At 39.6% G+C, this 17,954-nt stretch overlaps 2 protein-coding genes across 9 annotated transcripts; one reads left to right on the top strand and one right to left on the bottom strand.

Annotated features, from left to right (window-relative positions):
• Nucleotides 1-547: 547 nt before the first annotated feature.
• On the top strand, nt 548-3,794 carry tmem14ca (transmembrane protein 14Ca). The gene is made up of 5 exons (XM_074621415.1): nt 548-689; nt 1,154-1,238; nt 3,056-3,157; nt 3,287-3,374; nt 3,600-3,794. Exons 2-5 carry the CDS (start codon nt 1,163-1,165, stop codon nt 3,655-3,657), a joined length of 324 nt encoding a protein of 107 aa, XP_074477516.1. The 5' UTR covers nt 548-689; nt 1,154-1,162; the 3' UTR covers nt 3,658-3,794.
• A 35-nt stretch (nt 3,795-3,829) lies between these two features.
• On the bottom strand, nt 3,830-17,650 carry mak (male germ cell-associated kinase). Of its 8 annotated transcripts, none has more exons than XM_074621404.1 (17): nt 17,496-17,650; nt 15,771-15,871; nt 15,514-15,654; nt 14,304-14,358; nt 12,960-13,081; nt 12,406-12,485; nt 11,133-11,265; nt 10,752-10,923; nt 9,712-9,879; nt 8,688-8,939; nt 8,329-8,537; nt 7,860-7,999; nt 7,216-7,359; nt 6,061-6,147; nt 5,289-5,408; nt 4,924-5,022; nt 3,830-4,633 (listed from the first exon to the last, which is right to left on the bottom strand). In XM_074621404.1, the coding sequence occupies exons 3-17, from the start codon at nt 15,615-15,617 to the stop codon at nt 4,473-4,475; spliced, it is 2,046 nt and encodes a 681-aa protein (XP_074477505.1). In that variant the 5' UTR covers nt 15,618-15,654; nt 15,771-15,871; nt 17,496-17,650; the 3' UTR covers nt 3,830-4,472. The 8 variants fall into 8 exon arrangements, with proteins under 8 accessions (XP_074477505.1, XP_074477504.1, XP_074477508.1 ...); XM_074621403.1 differs by lacking the exon at nt 12,406-12,485 and adding an exon at nt 11,903-11,985; XM_074621407.1 differs by lacking the exon at nt 4,924-5,022.
• Between the last annotated feature and the right edge of the window lie 304 nt (nt 17,651-17,954).

Genomic DNA, 17,954 nt, shown 5'->3' with positions numbered 1-17,954 from the left:
CTTTAAAAAAGATATAAACGATAATATAAATCATATATAAATAACTGCTCATCGTGGAGCATGTATTTATTTTAACAGGACTTTAAGAGGTGCGATTGAAATTACTGCTGCGTTCAAGAACAGTAGGAAGTTTATAAAAAGTTGAAGTGCAATGATGTAATTACGACCGCTGTCCACAGTAGTAGTAGGGTAGTAGTTTTAAAAAAAATGCAGTTCATGAAAACATGATGGTTCATGAAGACACATCTCTTGTGAGATTTATTTTTGCATGACATAAAACAGGTTTTTGCAGCAGCAGCAGCTAGTGTAGCGTCAGAGATTGGGCCAATAACACAAATGTTGTGTTTATAACAATAGGATAAAGAGTACATCAACATTTGGAGAACATTTCTTTTTTAATGTGCCCATATATTTCATCAACTACTACAAAGTTTGAAAAAAAATATTAATCTTTGGAAATGTGAACAATATAAGTCAGAAAAAACACTAGGCTATTTATTTATTATTATTAATTATTTTTTGTAGAGATTCCGCTTCTCATGAACGCAGCACCTGCTTCCCCAAGCAATAGGGCTTTTAGCCTACATTTCCCATCAGGCACCACGCCATGTTATGTGCACCAATAATTTGTGCTCGGTGGAGAACAGGTTACCGTTTGGTTGTGCCAGAGGACGAACTGAAAGAGCAAGGTTGTATGGAGCTATCTTAATTTGTTCTAGCTTAATTTTTGCACATTTTCAGACGTTTAAAGCTCTAATTGTTATACACAAACAATGGCCTAGCCTATATATATATCCTGTAAGCTTTGGTGTATGTTGCTATAGCATGTGTGTTTTCCTAGCTTGTGCTCCTCAAGGCTGTGCAAAGCTGCTAGCCTTATCTAATAAACCAGACACACACACACACCCTGCAGTTGAGCCACAATGTAACGATTTCTGATTAAAGCTGCTACAATGTTTCTGTATGTTCTGTTCCCTTAGCTAGTGTTCTAGAACAGCTCTGTGTTGCAGCACTCTCACAGTCCTTTTGGTATTTTTTGCATCAGTATAAGTAGTATTAGGTTCACTAGCAGGGAGTCGTTTGGATTGAATAGTTGCACGTTACACACGTTAGTTTGTTACATCACTCACTCACACGCTGTGTTTCCTTGCAGGTGTCCAACATGTCTGTGGATTGGGTAGGATATGGATACGCAGCCCTCATCGCATCCGGGGGAGCCATTGGTTATGTGAAAGCAGGTAGGCCTATTTTATGTGTGGAAAAAGGTGGAAGGATATACGCCTTTCAGGTCCCGCACTATTTTCTTCCAGATTATAATGATATTTGCTGATGTGGTATTTGCTTTGCTTGTTTGATTTTCTTTTATACATTACTGCTTTTCTGAAGTTTACAATTACTTCACCATCTTTTAGAAATCTTCAGTAAGTAGGATTAGGATAACCTCAGTCTTGTAAACTTTAACATTTAAAGGTCCCATATTATAAAAGAGTTAGATTTTCATATTTTTTTATTATAGAGCAGGCTTAAGTCCTATATAAATACTGTGAAAGTATCGAAACGCTCAATCCACAGGGAAATACACACAGCCCGTATTCAGAAACTCTGCATTTGAAACAAGCTGTCAGGATTTCTGTCCATTTGTGATGTCACAAATATACAATATTTAGACCCTTTACGCAGTTTTAAACATAAGCATTCTAAATGTGTCCCTGTTTCTATCCTGTTGTAGTGTATGTGAATGTCATCAACTGACAGGAAGTATACATGGACCCAAGCCGTTGCTTCGCAATGCAATCCTGTTGCAATTCCGTCGAAATGCACTAAAACGAAACGTTTCAGACAGAGGGTAAATACAGGCATATTCAGGCTGACAGTATGAGGAAAATAAAGTTTGTTTTTTTAACATAACAGCATGTAAACATGTTCTAGTAGAAACACAAAATACAAGTATGAACCTGAAAATGAGCATGATATGGGACCTTTAAAACAGATCGCCTTCTTAAATTATCCATGTGCATTCAATTATGCACTATGAAACTAAAATACATAATAATTATAATAATAATAATCTTTATTTTTATAGCACCTTTCTAAACATAGTTTCAAAGTGCTTGCACAGATACAATGAAATACAGACAAAATAAAAACAACAATAAAAGAACAAAACATAAAGACCAAATAATGATAAAACTACAACCCGTAACCAGTGGTATCAAAACAATAAGTTACTACACATAAGCCGAAAGAGGACAATATAAGGTGTGGTGAAAAAGTGCACCAAGCTGTTGCCCTTACGGAGTTAAAAAAAAGCTTTTTTATAAAAAAATTGATTTTTAAAAGAGATTTAAAATTGGTAGTAGAGCTAGCTAACCTGAGGTCCCGAGGTAGGCTCATTGGGGCATCGATGGCAAAGGCCCTGTCACCCTTAGTCACCAGCCTAGACCTGGGTACAACCAGTATAGAGCCAAGTCAGAGGACATCAGATTACGTGGTGGCACCGCAGGGTGTAAGGAGCTCAGTGATGTAGCTTGGTGCCAAACCATGCAGAGCTTTAAAAGTAAATAATAACATCTTTTTACATGACTCCCATAACACACCAGTCTATGCTGCTCTTCCTGTGGATATCAGGTGCAGATGTCCATTCATTTATTGGTTTATTTAAGACAGGGACAGTGCACAATACATGTGTTGCAGCAGGTATAAGCACAATGCTAGTTTCCATCTGTTGTCCCTGAGCATGTATAAAATGCACATACTGTATAACACTATAAAAATTCCACATTAATAAATACACCCATAGGATATATATCAAGCCTGGATGTCAATAACAATATAAAAATGATAAATTTGCATTAATAAATACACCTGTAGGACATATATAAGACCTTAATGAAAATATAACTATATAAAACAATAAATCCACATTAATAAATCCACCTATATGACTATTATATCAGACCTTAATGACAACATGACGGTCTGTCTTTCAGACATTTTTTAACACTAGTTTTAAACTGACTAAAGGTGTTGATCTGCTGTGTGTTGTTTCTTTAAGGCAGCGTCCCCTCCCTCGCTGCTGGTCTTGTCTTCGGCGGCCTCGCAGGTTTTGGGGCCTACCAGATCTCCAATGACCCCAAAAATATTTGGGTGTCCCTCGGTTGGTGTACTTTACTGTATTTGGTGTATTATGTGTTGCATGGGCTGGGGATATTCTAGAGTTTCTGAATAAGAACAGAAATGTGTCTGTATCCTCCACTGACATTTACCACCTTACGGTGTCTTCCAGCTACATCAGGAGCTCTGACCGGCGTCATGGGAAAGAGGTTCTACGGATCCAGGAAGTTCATGCCAGCTGGCTTGATGGCTGCAGCAAGGTATCCATCTCAATTCATATGACTGAACTAATTTTACTAATGTAATGGTAAGGATGACTGTAACAGGGTGTGGTGGTTTATGTACTTGATAAATGTGTCTCCGATGTGTCCGTTTACTGTTTATCCCAGATGATCACTCCTACTCTGAACTCAAAATCTATATCTCTCTGAGCTAAAAGTCAAGAACAGGGATGTGATATTTCCTTTTTTTTTGTCTTGTTCCAGTCTTGTGATGGTGGGAAAGCTTAGTATGGCGTTGCTCCAGAAACCCCAAGAGTCCTGATGGAGTAAAGATGTGTACCCCATCTTCTGTTTCAGGAGCAGTCTGTCAGCATTTGTCATTTACTGTTAATGTCATTTTTGTAAAAAAAAAAAGTATATTTGAGGGTGAAATATAGTACCTTGTTTATATAATAGGAATGGTTGTCCTGTCCTTTTTTTGAACGAATGCATTATGAACTTTCATATTTATTTGTATAAAAGGTTTACAAAATGTTCAGTTACATAATACAAAGAGGTGTCTTACGGTACACAGAATAAGTATTTTTGTAGTTGTTACACTGACAATTTTTGATGAGAATAAAAGCAGAGGGGGACATAGCATTGGAGGAGGTATTAATAAATGTTATGCTTTGTCATCTGTAGTAAAACAATACTTGACAATGATCATAAACTAGACGAGTATAAAAATGAAAAGCTACGCTACAATTAAAATCCTACTCAGAATACCCCAACAACACTAACAGAAGAATTGGCTCACACTGGATCCTTCAGGAATACAGTGGGATTGTCTTGCAGACGGCATCAGTCTTGGTTCTGCGTCATGGCAACCGTCATCTCCAAAAACATGGGAGACTCCATGCACAATTACAGTTACATCTCTGGAAACACAATGATGCCATTTTGGCATGAAAAATGTCTCCTCGAAGAACGTGGGATGTACATCTGTTGTGACTACGTTTTGTCCTCTACCAGCTACCTCCACAATGGATTTAGTTTCAGGGAACAAACAGCATTTCCTCCAGGTTTGAGTGCGCTTAAAACTCTGATTAGGGTTACCTTCCGTAGCCAAAGAGAAGCTGTACAATTCTTTCTGAACTACCGAGTTCCACCGTATTTGGATGTCCAGTCCACCCTGCCGTGTACGGGCTGTACTGGAGGAGCTCTGGTCAGGAGGTTCCCAGAGGTTTTCCCCAGGGCTGAGTAGCTGCTGCCCTTCATCTGAGTCCTGTCCGCCCTCCTCTTCCAGCCGTCGTAATCTGGAGGAACATGCCAGTCGGTCAGTGTGTCTATCTCCAATATATACAGTAGCTATCTGTCTTTATTAGAAGCCTTTTTATATGTGATGCAAGACACATTCACACCAGCTAAAAAATAGGATTTTGTTAAATGGCATCAAAATAAATATAATGATAGCAGCAGCAAAAGCAATTGACAATGTAAACAATACAGAAGGACTATTTTTCTCTGAAAATATAAATAAACACAAGGATTCAAGCAAGAATCATTAAAGAAAAGCCGAATAGCAACCATTAGAAAGTGGCAATACCTTCATTAGTTTCGCTCAAAGATGAGTCGGATACAGGCTTGGACTTTGCAGATTTCGATTTGTCTTTTTTATTATCAGGAGGAGAAGAAGAAAGATTGACTGAAAGAGTGAAGGAAGAGGAGAAAACATATAGTCCCAGTGAGTGAGAGTTTGGATGGCAAGTAAGAAACTGAACAGAGTGTAGGAGTAGGAATAGTCAGGACGACCACACGAGAGAGCAGTTCTTCTTACAGAAACAGTATTTACTTAAGATTAAGATTTGATGAGGAGTGCAACCATTTGAGCCAGATAAGTGGGGAGGTTATTTGATTTAAAAGTATCAAGAATCATTTTGTTAGCTTTACATAGATGGAATAAAATCGTACTTGTGTGCTGTCCCGCCAACGGGGCGAGCTGGATCCTCTGCCCCACTGAGCCCACCTCTTTCTTCTGGACTGAGGGGATATAACCACCAGAGAGGTTGTATTTGGTGCTCACAAAGTTCCCTAAAAGAGGAGAAAGACACAGTTCATTATTTTATTTTGTTATGTATTTTATCGTTACCCCCTCCATGTACCCTTAGCTTCTAGTCAGGGTCATATAACCTAATATAATGTGCACCATTTAAAACACAAAAACATACAAATGAAGAAAACACCTAATCGATGTTCTCACACGTGGCTTTACTGATACAAATGATTTGTGTGAACAAGTACTGCATATGCAACAGCTACTGAGGACCCAAACAAACGACTAAGGCCAAGTGACTGAAGTCATTCAGCTTCTCCAGCGACTCCATCGATCTGCTCCACCAGCAGCCACAGATGCTAATCAGTGTAATTAGAGAAAAGCCCCATTGTTCCCATATGAAGACGTTGTGGTTGTAGTGCAATTTAACATCTATTTAGCAACTGGGGTTCTTAGTTCTCTGGGTTAAACTGTGTATTTGTACCCTCGTCTCCTGCGGGGGCCTTTAGCAGCTGGTTTCTTTCGCATGTTAAGTCGCTGGCTTGAATACCTGGAGCTTGTTGCATCAGCCAACACACTAACTATAATGTTCTGTACACAAAATAGCTTATATTTAAGTACATTTACAGCGTTGCGTCCAACTGTGAAACACAGCAGAACAGTTCACATGAAGACATCTCAATGAAATACCTTTGGAGAGATCGATTTTCTCCAGTATTCGTTCTTTAACGACAGTTTTCTGTGGTGGGCTATCCTCAGATTTAGAGGCATTCTCTTCTAGTCACGCACCAGAAAAGTAGAGTCGGAGGAGATATGTTTGCAATCAAGAGAGAAAGAGGAAGAAGAAAAATAGAAACGAGAAGAGAAATATCATGTAGATGTTAGCACAGATGAAGCTGCGTCTCTAAAGTTAACAGAAAAGAGAGAACAAAAGAGACTTTTTCTTAATTTTAATGAAAAAATACAATCATGAGGTGTATTCATTGGTGTATGAAAACAAACGTTGTGTGTGTGTGAGTGCTGGGAGGTGGGATAAATGAGCAGGGGGTGCAGTTGAGCACCATTTAAGGAACACTTGATCTTACACCGACAGTCTTAATCTCATGAATAAGCAATGGAAAAGGCAGAGACAGGGTAAAAGAGACAGAAGAAGAAGAGAGCACGGCGGGGAGCCATATTGTGTGTCGGTCTACATGACAAATGATTCATAGAGGTCTCCCCTCTCTAAAGTCGCAGACACTTAGGCTCACTCCTAACGCTGCTGTTTCAGTGGCTCCATAACTACTGATCAGGAGGCATTAGCTGCATCATTAGCATTTAGTGCCTTTGTGGCACGAAGTGGACGGGGTCATATTATGTAACAGGAGGTGACACTGACAGTCGCCAGGTTTCCACTGCATGGCAAAATGAGAAGCTCTGAATAAGAAGCCTAGGGTTAATGTTATTGTGTTAGCTCAGTTATAGATTCTCAAGAAGATTTGTTTTTGTTGGAAGAGTTGCAGTGTTTTTGTCTTTGGATCTGCATATTTTATGTGAGGTTCACAGTGTACGTCCACAGTGTGTACAATGTGTTATTTCAAAAAATGTTGTTCAGGTGAGGGGTAAAATAAACACTGAAAAATAGTGAAAGATTCACTGACAAACTGACAAATATAACAGGATACTTGCATTAAAAGAACCCTTAATTTGCTTGTGAATATCCTGCAACACTACACCATAGGAGCTCTACAAGCTGTTGACATAATTTCTTTAACGTGTTAATTAAATCTGGAAACCCGAGCCCCGTCCACTCCACACACCCTATCAAACCCTTTTAACACCTCTCCATTAGACATCAGTGCTCACCTGCGTTGGCTCTGGCGACAGCTATTCCTCCTCCAATAGGAGCAAGCGGTTTATTTACAGTGTTGGAGGAGTTCTCCCACAGGTCCCGCAGCGTCATACCACTCAGCTCCTTATCTCCAGAAGTCTGATTCTTGCCGATCAACCCTGGAATGCAACATAAATTATGTGATGAAAAATCAAAAGTACAAATCATCATGTTGCTTCATTGTTTTATGAAACCTGGCCGATCAGGTGGCTCCGGGTGAATGCGATGATGCCTGTGAGGATGATGCCTTGTTTTAATGACCAATATTTATTGACATTTGCATTAGTGGACAACCCCTCCAAACCACTAGGTGTCCCTGTGTCCTGTGTGCTGGCTCTTCTTAATGTTACAGGATCTGGTGGATGTTTGTTCTGTTATTTTTGGTTATGTTGTAAATAATTGCCTACTTATTATTTTTAAACTCGTCTGTTCTCCCGTTTCAGTTGCAGCCTTTGAGTCAGTATGCATGACAATAAATCACCTGACACTGATAAAACAAAGCATATAAACACATTTTCAATGATGCAAAACCATAAAGAAATATGGAAAGATTGCTCGTTGGTGAACTCTTTCCAATAATAAAGATTACCAGATTGGCTAGTTAGTCATGCAGTCTTACCTGGCAAGTATCGTGACTGGCTCAGATAGTGCTGTCGTGCAGCAGATCCTGGGACGTTGGAGTCCATTTGGCTGATCTTAACATTGTTGGGTAGCTTAGTGACCGTGCTGAAGGAATACAGAGGTTTCTGCTCTTTGGGCCTGAAAACAGAAACCAGACATTTAAAGGTCAAAAAGCACCTAATTATTTGAAGTGTAGTTATCAATTTAGCAAATAATTTATACAGATTGGGCAGAAAATATTGCATATCATTTAAATTTAAAAGTTAAACTTTAAAATCATATAAACTACAGTATATGACAATAAGAAAATGCTTCACAACTCGTATAACCTACCATCTTAAATAATGCATGATGCATGAGACAGCCAACACACATTTTTAGTCTTCTACAATGCACTGCTGCAGTGTCAATGCTTACATTCTTGTCAAACTGCCAACCCAGTTGTGTTAGGACATCACAGCACTTACTGTGGGCGGTGCTCCTTAGGGCTCCTCTCCTCCTCTGCGTCCCCCAGGCTGGGTTTCTTGGAGTTGGAGGCGGCGGTTTCCGACGGGTCCAATTCCTCCCAGCTGTCTGAGGTCTTGGCCACCGTCTGGCCCCAGCGACGACGGCCACTCTTCAGCACCCCCATCCCACCACCACCAACGCTGTTCTCACTGCCCAGCGACACTGCTTTCTGCAGAAGAGGATTGTCTTACAAGTCTTACTCCTTCGAAGAGGAGTCGATTATGCAAAGTCTGAGGCCAGAAGGATTCTTTTATGTATTAATATTATTTATAACATGAAATACAATAAATAAAGTTCTGATTTGCACAAAGACACTCACTGCATGGCTGAGGCTTCCTGGTTTACTCTCAGTTTGGGGAAGGGGGATCTGCTGAAGGGGCTGATGCTGCTGCTGTTGGTTTCTGGAGGAGGATGCGGAGGCTTTGGACTCAGATGAAGACTGCTGGGGATCAGCCTTGGACTCTGAGACCTGCTTCTGGACCGGCGGCCTGGCCTGGACCTTCTTGACCTCCTGGCTCTGAGGACGAGGCCCTAAGATCTGGCCCACCTGGAAGTACGGGTAACGCAGGGCCTAGACAGGGAGAGAAAGGAATACAGCATTGTTATACTGAATAGTCTGTAAGCATTGTTTTCTAGCACATTGAAGATGTCCTTAACCGTATGTACTCCATAACACTCAAGGACTTTAAACTCTGTACATTCAAACAACATGGATCAGACCATTGTGGAGCTTGAACGCTCAAACCTCCAGGGAGGTTTTGAATTGTTTCCTTCGATTTGGCTGAAATTAGATGTGCATCCTACACCTGGGAGCTTTGTAAGCAGGGAATGGAAAAGCATCGTCACACCCGCCGGAAAGGTGTTTCCTACTCAGGCCCCACAGAGAAATCCAACTGTCTCAGTGGAGTGGAAATTATGTCTAACTATGTATTGACCATGTGTTGTACGTGATAATAATACGCAGCGCAGAGCACACTGGCCGAGGTAGAACATTTTGCAGCGGCAGAGAGAAGGAAGTATGGCTTAAGCGCTACTTAAAATGACTGGGATTAGGATACTAATACAATCTCAGTATTGGGACACTGATAATCTGCATGTTGTAGTGAGTATTGCACTGTTATGGAAATCTCTGGGGACAGGTATGGGTTTGTTTAGGTTTAAAGTTAAAGTATGTCATAAGAGGTCCTTGGAGTGGTAGACACTTGTTGCTTTTGTCCCCCTGTGTGTTGATTTATGGTACTTTCACTCCCAATAAATGACATTTACATTGAACAAATCAAGCCTGGACTTCTTACTGTATGACCAGACCTTTAGACTCAGCCTTGGGGCTCGGTTTTGCCTACCTGTACAGCCGTGGGTCTTTTTTTGGGATCCCATTGCATGAGGTCCCGCATCAGGGTGATAGCCTCGTTGCTGGCATTAGGGATGAGGGTCTTCAGGTGGGTCGGCACACATTGGGGGAAGCGAAAGTTCATAGCAGATGCTAGTTGGTAGCCCTCTGACCAATCCGTCTACAGGAAGAAACAAGCAGATGGTTATTCATTATTATATTTATAAATCAGGTGTTTACAGATCGAGTTGTTTGATTGTCATTTAAAATATATATAGACTTTTCATAAGTCCTGTCACTCTGCTAAAGTGGCTTTTAAACGTCACATGTATCATATGTAATATATAGAACGCTCAATTTATTGTCTCAGTGTAGACAAATCATTAATTTTACTCTGTCTATGGCTACCTAAGTAGAGCGTGATGATCATATGAGAAACATGGGGGCTGATGAGAGAGAAGGCAAACAGGTTTTAAGGCAATTTGAGGACCTTACTGTTGGTTTGGATTGGATATCTTTGTGTCATTTTTCCATGAGAGGGTCCATGAGAGTGCATGCCCTCTATGTGTAGATCACATATAATGATGCATAAGAAACCCAACACCGCCTGAACACATCTGGTCAGCACCAACTACTGCTTTGATGGAAGAGCTTCCAATGCAATTATACAATATATCATAAAATATGTATGAATAAAAAATATGAGACCTTTATAACCAATACATCCATGAACAATGTAACCTATAGAGTGGATCAGTGGCACCGAATGCCTGCCCTTGCGGTTGAGGTCAGAGACTCAGTTCAAGACCAGGTCATAACAAAATGGGCTCTGCTTAGCAATCAGAGGAAATAGCAATGGATTTTGGGGAAAGCCTTGTTCAGAGAGAGGAACACTACTTTTGGCCTACTTACGTACTATTTATTTTTATATGGTAAACATATTTTCTCTAAATAAGCTTAATCATGTCATTGTAGATATTTTTTCTGTTCATTTCACACATTAAAACCCTGAATAAAGGTCAATCATTTCCACCTCATTCAGTTTCTTCTCACCTTTTTGACGGTGCCTAGGACTTGGCAGATCTTAAAGATCTCATCCACTTCACTGTTCCCGGGGAAAAGAGGTCTGAGAGTGTAGAGTTCAGCCATGATGCAGCCCACGGCCCACAGGTCAATAGGAGAGCTGTAGGTAGACGACCTGAGCAGGACCTCTGGAGCTCGGTACCTGGACAGAGAACATATAGTCAAATAAACCAGCCGACAACTCGCACTTTATAGCTACATGAAAACAGAGCAAAATGCTCACAATCTGAATTTTGAATTTTGAATTGTACTGTTTTGCTTGAACTCAGAGGCGGTCTAGCACACTGTAATTGATGCATAGGCTTTACTCTGAGTTTCAGATACCTATTGATGCCTAGACAGTACTCTCACCATCTGGTTGATACATAGTCTGTGTAGGGAGGTTTGGAGCGGATCTCTCTGGCCAGTCCAAAATCTGCTATTTTGACCAGTTCTGGTCCCATGCACAGCAGATTCTCTGGCTTCATGTCTCGATGAAAGAAACCTGTAAAGAGGTTAATATCAAGCTGAACCACTTGTGTATAACTATATACAATGGCCAAATGACCAAATTACAATCAAATGCAACTATTCTATATTTTATATTCATTGCAAATGTTGCGTAAAGCGCAGATAGCGCAAGAAAAGGAAAACTGAGGAGCAGCTGAATGGGTGTATATTTGCCTTTGAGGTTGCCACATACAGATATTACAGAGAATGTCTCTAAATAAAAACATTGTCCGTGCATTTAGCAGTTAATGTTTTAACATTGTTTGATTTCGAAGAAAACAAAAGTAATCCAGGTGGCACTATTTTTCCTTAAAAATGTATTCTGCTAATGAAAAGTAGTTGTGTATGAAGGCAATTTGTAGATACAGATGTAATGTTACATGATTCAAATTATATGCATGAAGAGACAGGGGCAATAGGTATACATACTGTAAACACACCTAGCAGGCATACAGAATGAAACAAGTATATTACATGTACTTTACATACATTGTACATACTGAGCTTGTGGTGTTCTATCTGAGGGTCGCACTAAATTACAAGACTTTTTTTTACAATATACACCCAAGCCAACTACTGAAATGTCATGCTACTTTTGAACAGGTAAAGAACGATAGAGTAAAGCCTCTTACCATGCTTATGTACAAAAGCCAACCCAGACACCACTTGAAACATGATGGTCCTAATTTCATTCTCTGAGAACATCTTATTCTCTCTAACAGCAGGTCAAAAGGAAGGAAGGAAAGAAAGGTAAAAGAGAAATGATAGAAAAGCGGTTAAAAGAAAGAGCAATCCTGAAAAGCACATGCATTCTGGATGTGTGGAAGCATGGAAGTTTACTGTAAGGGTGAATGTGTTTCTTTGCATTTACACATGCACAAGTTTGTACAAATGAGTTCTGTTAGATTCCTAAAACTTGCACACATCCATTAATTATAGAAATGCAGACCGATGAGTTAGATGAGGCAGTTATGAAGGGTTCACAAACTACAAGATGCTGATCAATTAATCACCAGTTTGACAATTTGGTTGAAATATTCCAGATAGTTTTGCATAAATTTGTGTAAATGTTAAATGAATCTTGCAGTATGCAAACCACTCTCATGCACTCGCAAGGCATGAAGTATACACCTACCATGTTTGTGAATAAACGACAGGCCTTGTAAAATCTGAAAGCTTATGTTTCTTATCACTGATTCAGGGAACAACTTTTTTCTGTGAATGTAAAAATTGATAAAATTCTCATGTAAGTATCATTGCATAAACAACATTATGTTTGTCTTTGTTCACACACACACACTTGCTGGTAAAATATGCTGGAAAAACAAAGCAGATGACTAACCCAGGTGTGCAGTGTACACCTGGGGTTTCCAAACTAGCAAAAACATCAGGGCTTCCCCCAGAGAAGGTGCCAGTCTGGTGGAAGCGGAGCTAAAACAGGAGCCGAATGCACGGCACGAACTTATGACAGCATGGTGATGGAAATATAAATATTCCACTGGAAACCATTTCAAATTACATTTCAACCTTACTAGTGTTAATAAGTGTCTAAACCATTTGTTGGCTCCCCTCTGACCAGATGCTGACATTTGGAAACACTGTGTTATGGTAATGATATCAAACTAGACCACTGTGTTATACACCTTATACAGACATTTGCATTGTAAAGTGTGGTGTTTATCGTCTTACCTGTCCTTCATAAGCTGGTAAAGGTTCTCCTTCATATACTCGAAGACGAAGTAGAGGTGATCGTTCTCTCTGATCACCTCCTTCAGTTTCACCACATTCGCGTGGTTCAGCTTCTTCAGAGACTGGCGGGACAAATCATGGGAAAAGATAAGAGTAATGATTTATTCTACAGAGACATTAAATGTTTACAATTATGAAATCGGAAAATGCCGGAGAGAAGGACTACTGTCAAAACAGTTCAGGGTGATGTAAGGTAGTTAAAGCTTCAGTTGGCATCATTGGGCAAAAAATTCCATAATAACCTTTCAGTATATTGTAATTCCAGTGTTCTGAGAGAAAACTAGACTTCTGCACCTCCTCATGACTCTGTTTTCAGGCTTTAAAAAACTAGCCCGTGACGGGAGACTTTGGCCAATCACAGGTCGTTTCAGAGAGAGCGTGTGCTCCGGATGGTGGGCGGTGCTTGGTATTTCCTCAACTCTTCTCAACATGGCTGCCGGGTCACAAACTTTCTAATTTTACAGCTAAACAGTACACTACAAGATGTTTCTGAAAATATTTGAGGCGAGAAATAGTCATTACAGCAACAGAATATTGATTCATATTTGATCAGCGCTGCCCGGTTTGACCGTTTTATCGAAGTTTGCGAGTGATTGACAGCTGCTCAGAGACGGCAGGCTACAGCTCGGCTCTGATTGGTTGTTTTCCTCTGGTCTGTGAAATCTTGCAGATGCCATTAGGAGCACCAGAAGACACCGGAGGACACAGAGGCACATTCTTTTTTTCAGATTACCTGTCTCATGCACTACTGTCAGAATATATTGACCGTTTTATAAAAATAACTTTTTTAATCATATTTGCTCCAATTCTACCTACTGCAGCTTTAACTTAGTCTTTTGTTTTTTGCTTAAACCTAAAGAAGCCTTTTTGTTTGTGTTCAAAATGTAACGTTTCATTTAGTTTTACAACATGTTAGAATGTGTTGCTTTTGATTTTCGCTCTCCCTTTTACAACATAGTAGGCCCCTAATGACCCACATCTATGGTGCTTATTACGATCGATAACGTCCATTTAAAGACTCATTGTCAGGTGCAAAATTAAGAGACGGCAGAAAAGCATGGGTTACAAAGCTGATTTACAATATTATAACGAAAAGACACACAAAGAAAGCTTTTCAGGCAACCATAACTGGCAACAGTGTTCAAGGAGCTGCTGTGCATTATTGCTTAAATCACACAGCATTATCTTCCCAAGAGAAATTGGAATATATTTTCATCTCTGGAAAAACTGCTGCCGAAAACTGTCCCATAACCTAGTGTCCAAAGTATCACCATCCATCCTCACCTTGACCTCTCTTAGGTTCATACATTCATCCCAGGAATAAAACTTCCTCTTCATTCTGTGAAAGAAAATCAAAACCAGACATTAGTTTGGAGTACAGATCAAAATATACATGATCAACTAAAGAATAGAGGACGTCACGTTTGCAGGTCATATAAATTACAACCAACGTGCAGAAGAGTCGCCGTCTTTACAAAATTCCTTTGTGTGTCTCCATCAATAATTCAGCTTTTTGAGGTGTCAAATTTCATTTCAAGAACAAAACCAGCAAAAGCTCTAGAATGTAAACTGATATAAATTGACAGTTTAAACTGTATAGGTTTTTACCATTGTTTTTCTTATCTACTTCAATTAAGTGTGAAATACATCTTGACTCAGCTGACGTATTAAATTGTGAGTTTTATCACAGCATGTGTTGCTATATGTACATTAAAACCACACAGCCACGATGTCAGCAACCTGACACACTCCCTCTACTCTCCCTTCACTCCCTTCACCCAACATGTATTGTCTTGCATGGTACCCAAATGATCAACGTCCTTGCTGCCATGCTGCTGAAACAAAGGCGTGTAAGCTGTTTGTTGCCCTGGTGATGCAGGAAACCAGTAGCCCTTCGCTTTGAATTTATTTTAGTATGACGTTATCCAAGGCAAACTAGAGTTGAGAAAAAAAAAGTAGATTTGAATATTTTTGAAGTACATTTGCCTTGTAAAACTGTTTAGGTAGGAATACATTGGACGTGGGCCAGCGTTGACTTTTTACATTTATTATCTGAAATACATTTGGGTTTATAGCGAGCAAGTACTTGTACAAATGTGTATATGGGAACTCTTTACTCTACTCTAATATTGTGAAATTCAAATATCAGACTATTCTTTATTTCATTTCTTGTTATCAATAATGTGACGATATTTTGGGGATGATTATTTGTGCTTTTATACAATATTTAATGTAAACTAGGGGTACAAAATATGGACTTTGAGAAAATTATACCAAGTTTGTTCATTCCACTTAGCAAAAACAGTCAATACTGTAGGTTCACTGATTTCTATAGCTTCTCTAAAAAGTAAAGCAGCCAGAAAGATAAGATTTAAGCTATGTCACAATATCAAAATAACCAAACTCCCACCCAGCATTCATATTAAATCAATATATTGGCATGCATTAACAAAGAGAGACTATATTTCAATTGAAATAAGATCAACATCCTCACCTCTTGATAGCCACAAACTCTCCAGACTCGTTGCTTCTCCCCATCAGCACGCTGCCGTAGGTGCCGTCACCCAGCTGCTTCAGGGTGGTGTAGCGATTCATCATCTCTCAAGGCGGTTTCATCGGCTTGTTAACTTTCCTTCTGCATAAAACAAGTTGAGGGAACACAGTGTTGATTCATTGATCAGACAGCAGAGGTCAATAGTTCTTTACCCAGGAGGAAGGGTTTTCAGTTGGCCAGTATGTCACGATGCTCACCAGTTCTTGAAGTTCCATCTTGCAGTAACTGATCCGTTGTTAGAAAGGTTGGAGCCAGGTGATGTATGTCAGCCAAGAGTTGACACCGTGCCTCTGGGATCCTTCAGCGACAATAAAGAAATAAACATCATACACAAAAATCAACTACAAATACAATAAATGGCACCATTTTTTAAACAAAGAAGAGCGAGGACAACTTGTTGTTTTTCCCTCAGTGAGCAGGATTAGGTGCGTGTGTCACTAGAAGGAGGCTCCAACATGACCACCCAAGGGAGATGACAAAGCCAGCCCTAGGCAGATTAGGCCAACAGGGATGTAAATAGGATGTTACATCACCGTCATGCTTACCGGCATCCACTATACCGTCCCCAAGCACCCTGCCTGGCAAGAGGATTTGATTGACGCCACAGTGATCACACTGTGTTGCAACAAGCTGTCCTAAATGCTGGTTAAACATGCATGTAACTGTGAGACTTGACTGAAAGACACCATGCATACTCTGACATAATACGGGTAATGAAAAGAAACCCAGGTCTTTTTTTGGCTAAACAAAGGTTAATGGAGATACTGGTTGCAAATAATGAAATGCATACACACGTTCTGATGATTTTAAGGATGCACCTATGTGACTTTTTCAGTCCTGATACCGATAGCGATACCTGGACTTTGGGTATCGGCCGAGACCGAGTACTGATCTGATACCGGTCTTTTAATTAAGAAGCTGTATGCTTCTCTGTGTGGAAGTGACTCGGATAATTTTTTTTTATGTGTAAGGCAACGACAGGCTTGACGTAAACATTGCTTTATTAACTTTATATGAAACTAAATGTAACAAATAAATACATAGATATAAATTGTTATTTATTATTAAAATAATCATACACCAAAAACTTGTGGTAGAACCTGTCTCCTTATACCGACCTGCTGTATTTAGGTTAAAGGAAACACAGCTGCAGGTAAACCAAGGGCAGCTAAACAAAATGAGATTAGTGTATATTTCATTGAATGGAGCCAGGAAACTCCCATCCAAAGAGAGCGTCCAAAAATAGATTTCGCTCCATGACTTCTCATAATCATTTAATGAATGAATCATCAGTGCAATTACAAATATGTAAATGTTTAAAGACGTGTCATCATTTCTCAACTTATTCTTTTTTTTCCAAAGTAAAATAGAAGTGATTTCTTTAAACAAAATCCTGCTTGAAATCCCCAGTTTCACTGAAACAATAAGAAACAAGCCAGCCAGAGGACTGCTTGGCTTACACTCAGCTTTCACATATGGCAATCTGTTGTGTGTGGGGGGATTTAAAGGGAATTAAGATGCAGCCTCTCCAGGACACATGACATTAGGTAGCTATTCAAGGTCAATTATATTGAAAACACGCCTGGCACACTAACCTGACAGTGGAAAGGAAACAGAGTGATCATAACCTCTAAATGTGATAAGGCGTACTTGGTATAATAAATGTGTACTTAGCCTAATTACTTCCCATAAGTAGCCTATAACTCTACTGCCATACACATTCAACATAACACATAGCAGGATAGCCACAAAACAAACACATATAACATTAATTAGCCTAAAAAATAACATCTTTGATGAACTTATGTAGCCTAAAACTAGAGCAACATTTGTTGTTGACATGTCAGCTTTGACAGATCACTTCCTCAACCATCTGTGTTCATTCCTCTTTCTTCTTCTTTCTCTTGTAGTTTTAAACTCACCATTTAAAGGGTGTAGCTCTTTTCCTCTGTGGTTGTCTGGCTCTGTTGATAGCACGACGTTTCCTCAGATAGTAGTAGCCTATCTAACCTAGCTCTTAGGAAAGGCGCGTGTGTGTGCGCGTGACTGCTCCCCATGGAAACGCACACACACAAACTGGGACGCTTGTTTTAAGTTGCCAGGTGACGAGCAGCGCAATGCTTTGTGGGTCTGCGGAAGGGGAATGTAAATAAGCCTTCATTCAATTCAATTAACTCGAAGTTGGATTGATAAACTTATATTCCATGTAGTAATTTTGCGCAGTTCTATATATATTATAAATATAAATATATTTATATTAAATTTATATTAAAAATATTAAAATATTTTGAGTCTTATAATCTTCCAACCCCCTTACAGACTGACATATTGATTTGAACTGGCCTACACAAAGTGAGAAACATAGCTACAGGTGTTTTCTT

Source organism: Sebastes fasciatus, chromosome 21 (genome assembly GCF_043250625.1).
Source record: "Sebastes fasciatus isolate fSebFas1 chromosome 21, fSebFas1.pri, whole genome shotgun sequence".
Taxonomy (NCBI): domain Eukaryota; kingdom Metazoa; phylum Chordata; class Actinopteri; order Perciformes; family Sebastidae; genus Sebastes; species Sebastes fasciatus.
This window is presented reverse-complemented; position numbering and strand designations above follow the sequence as displayed.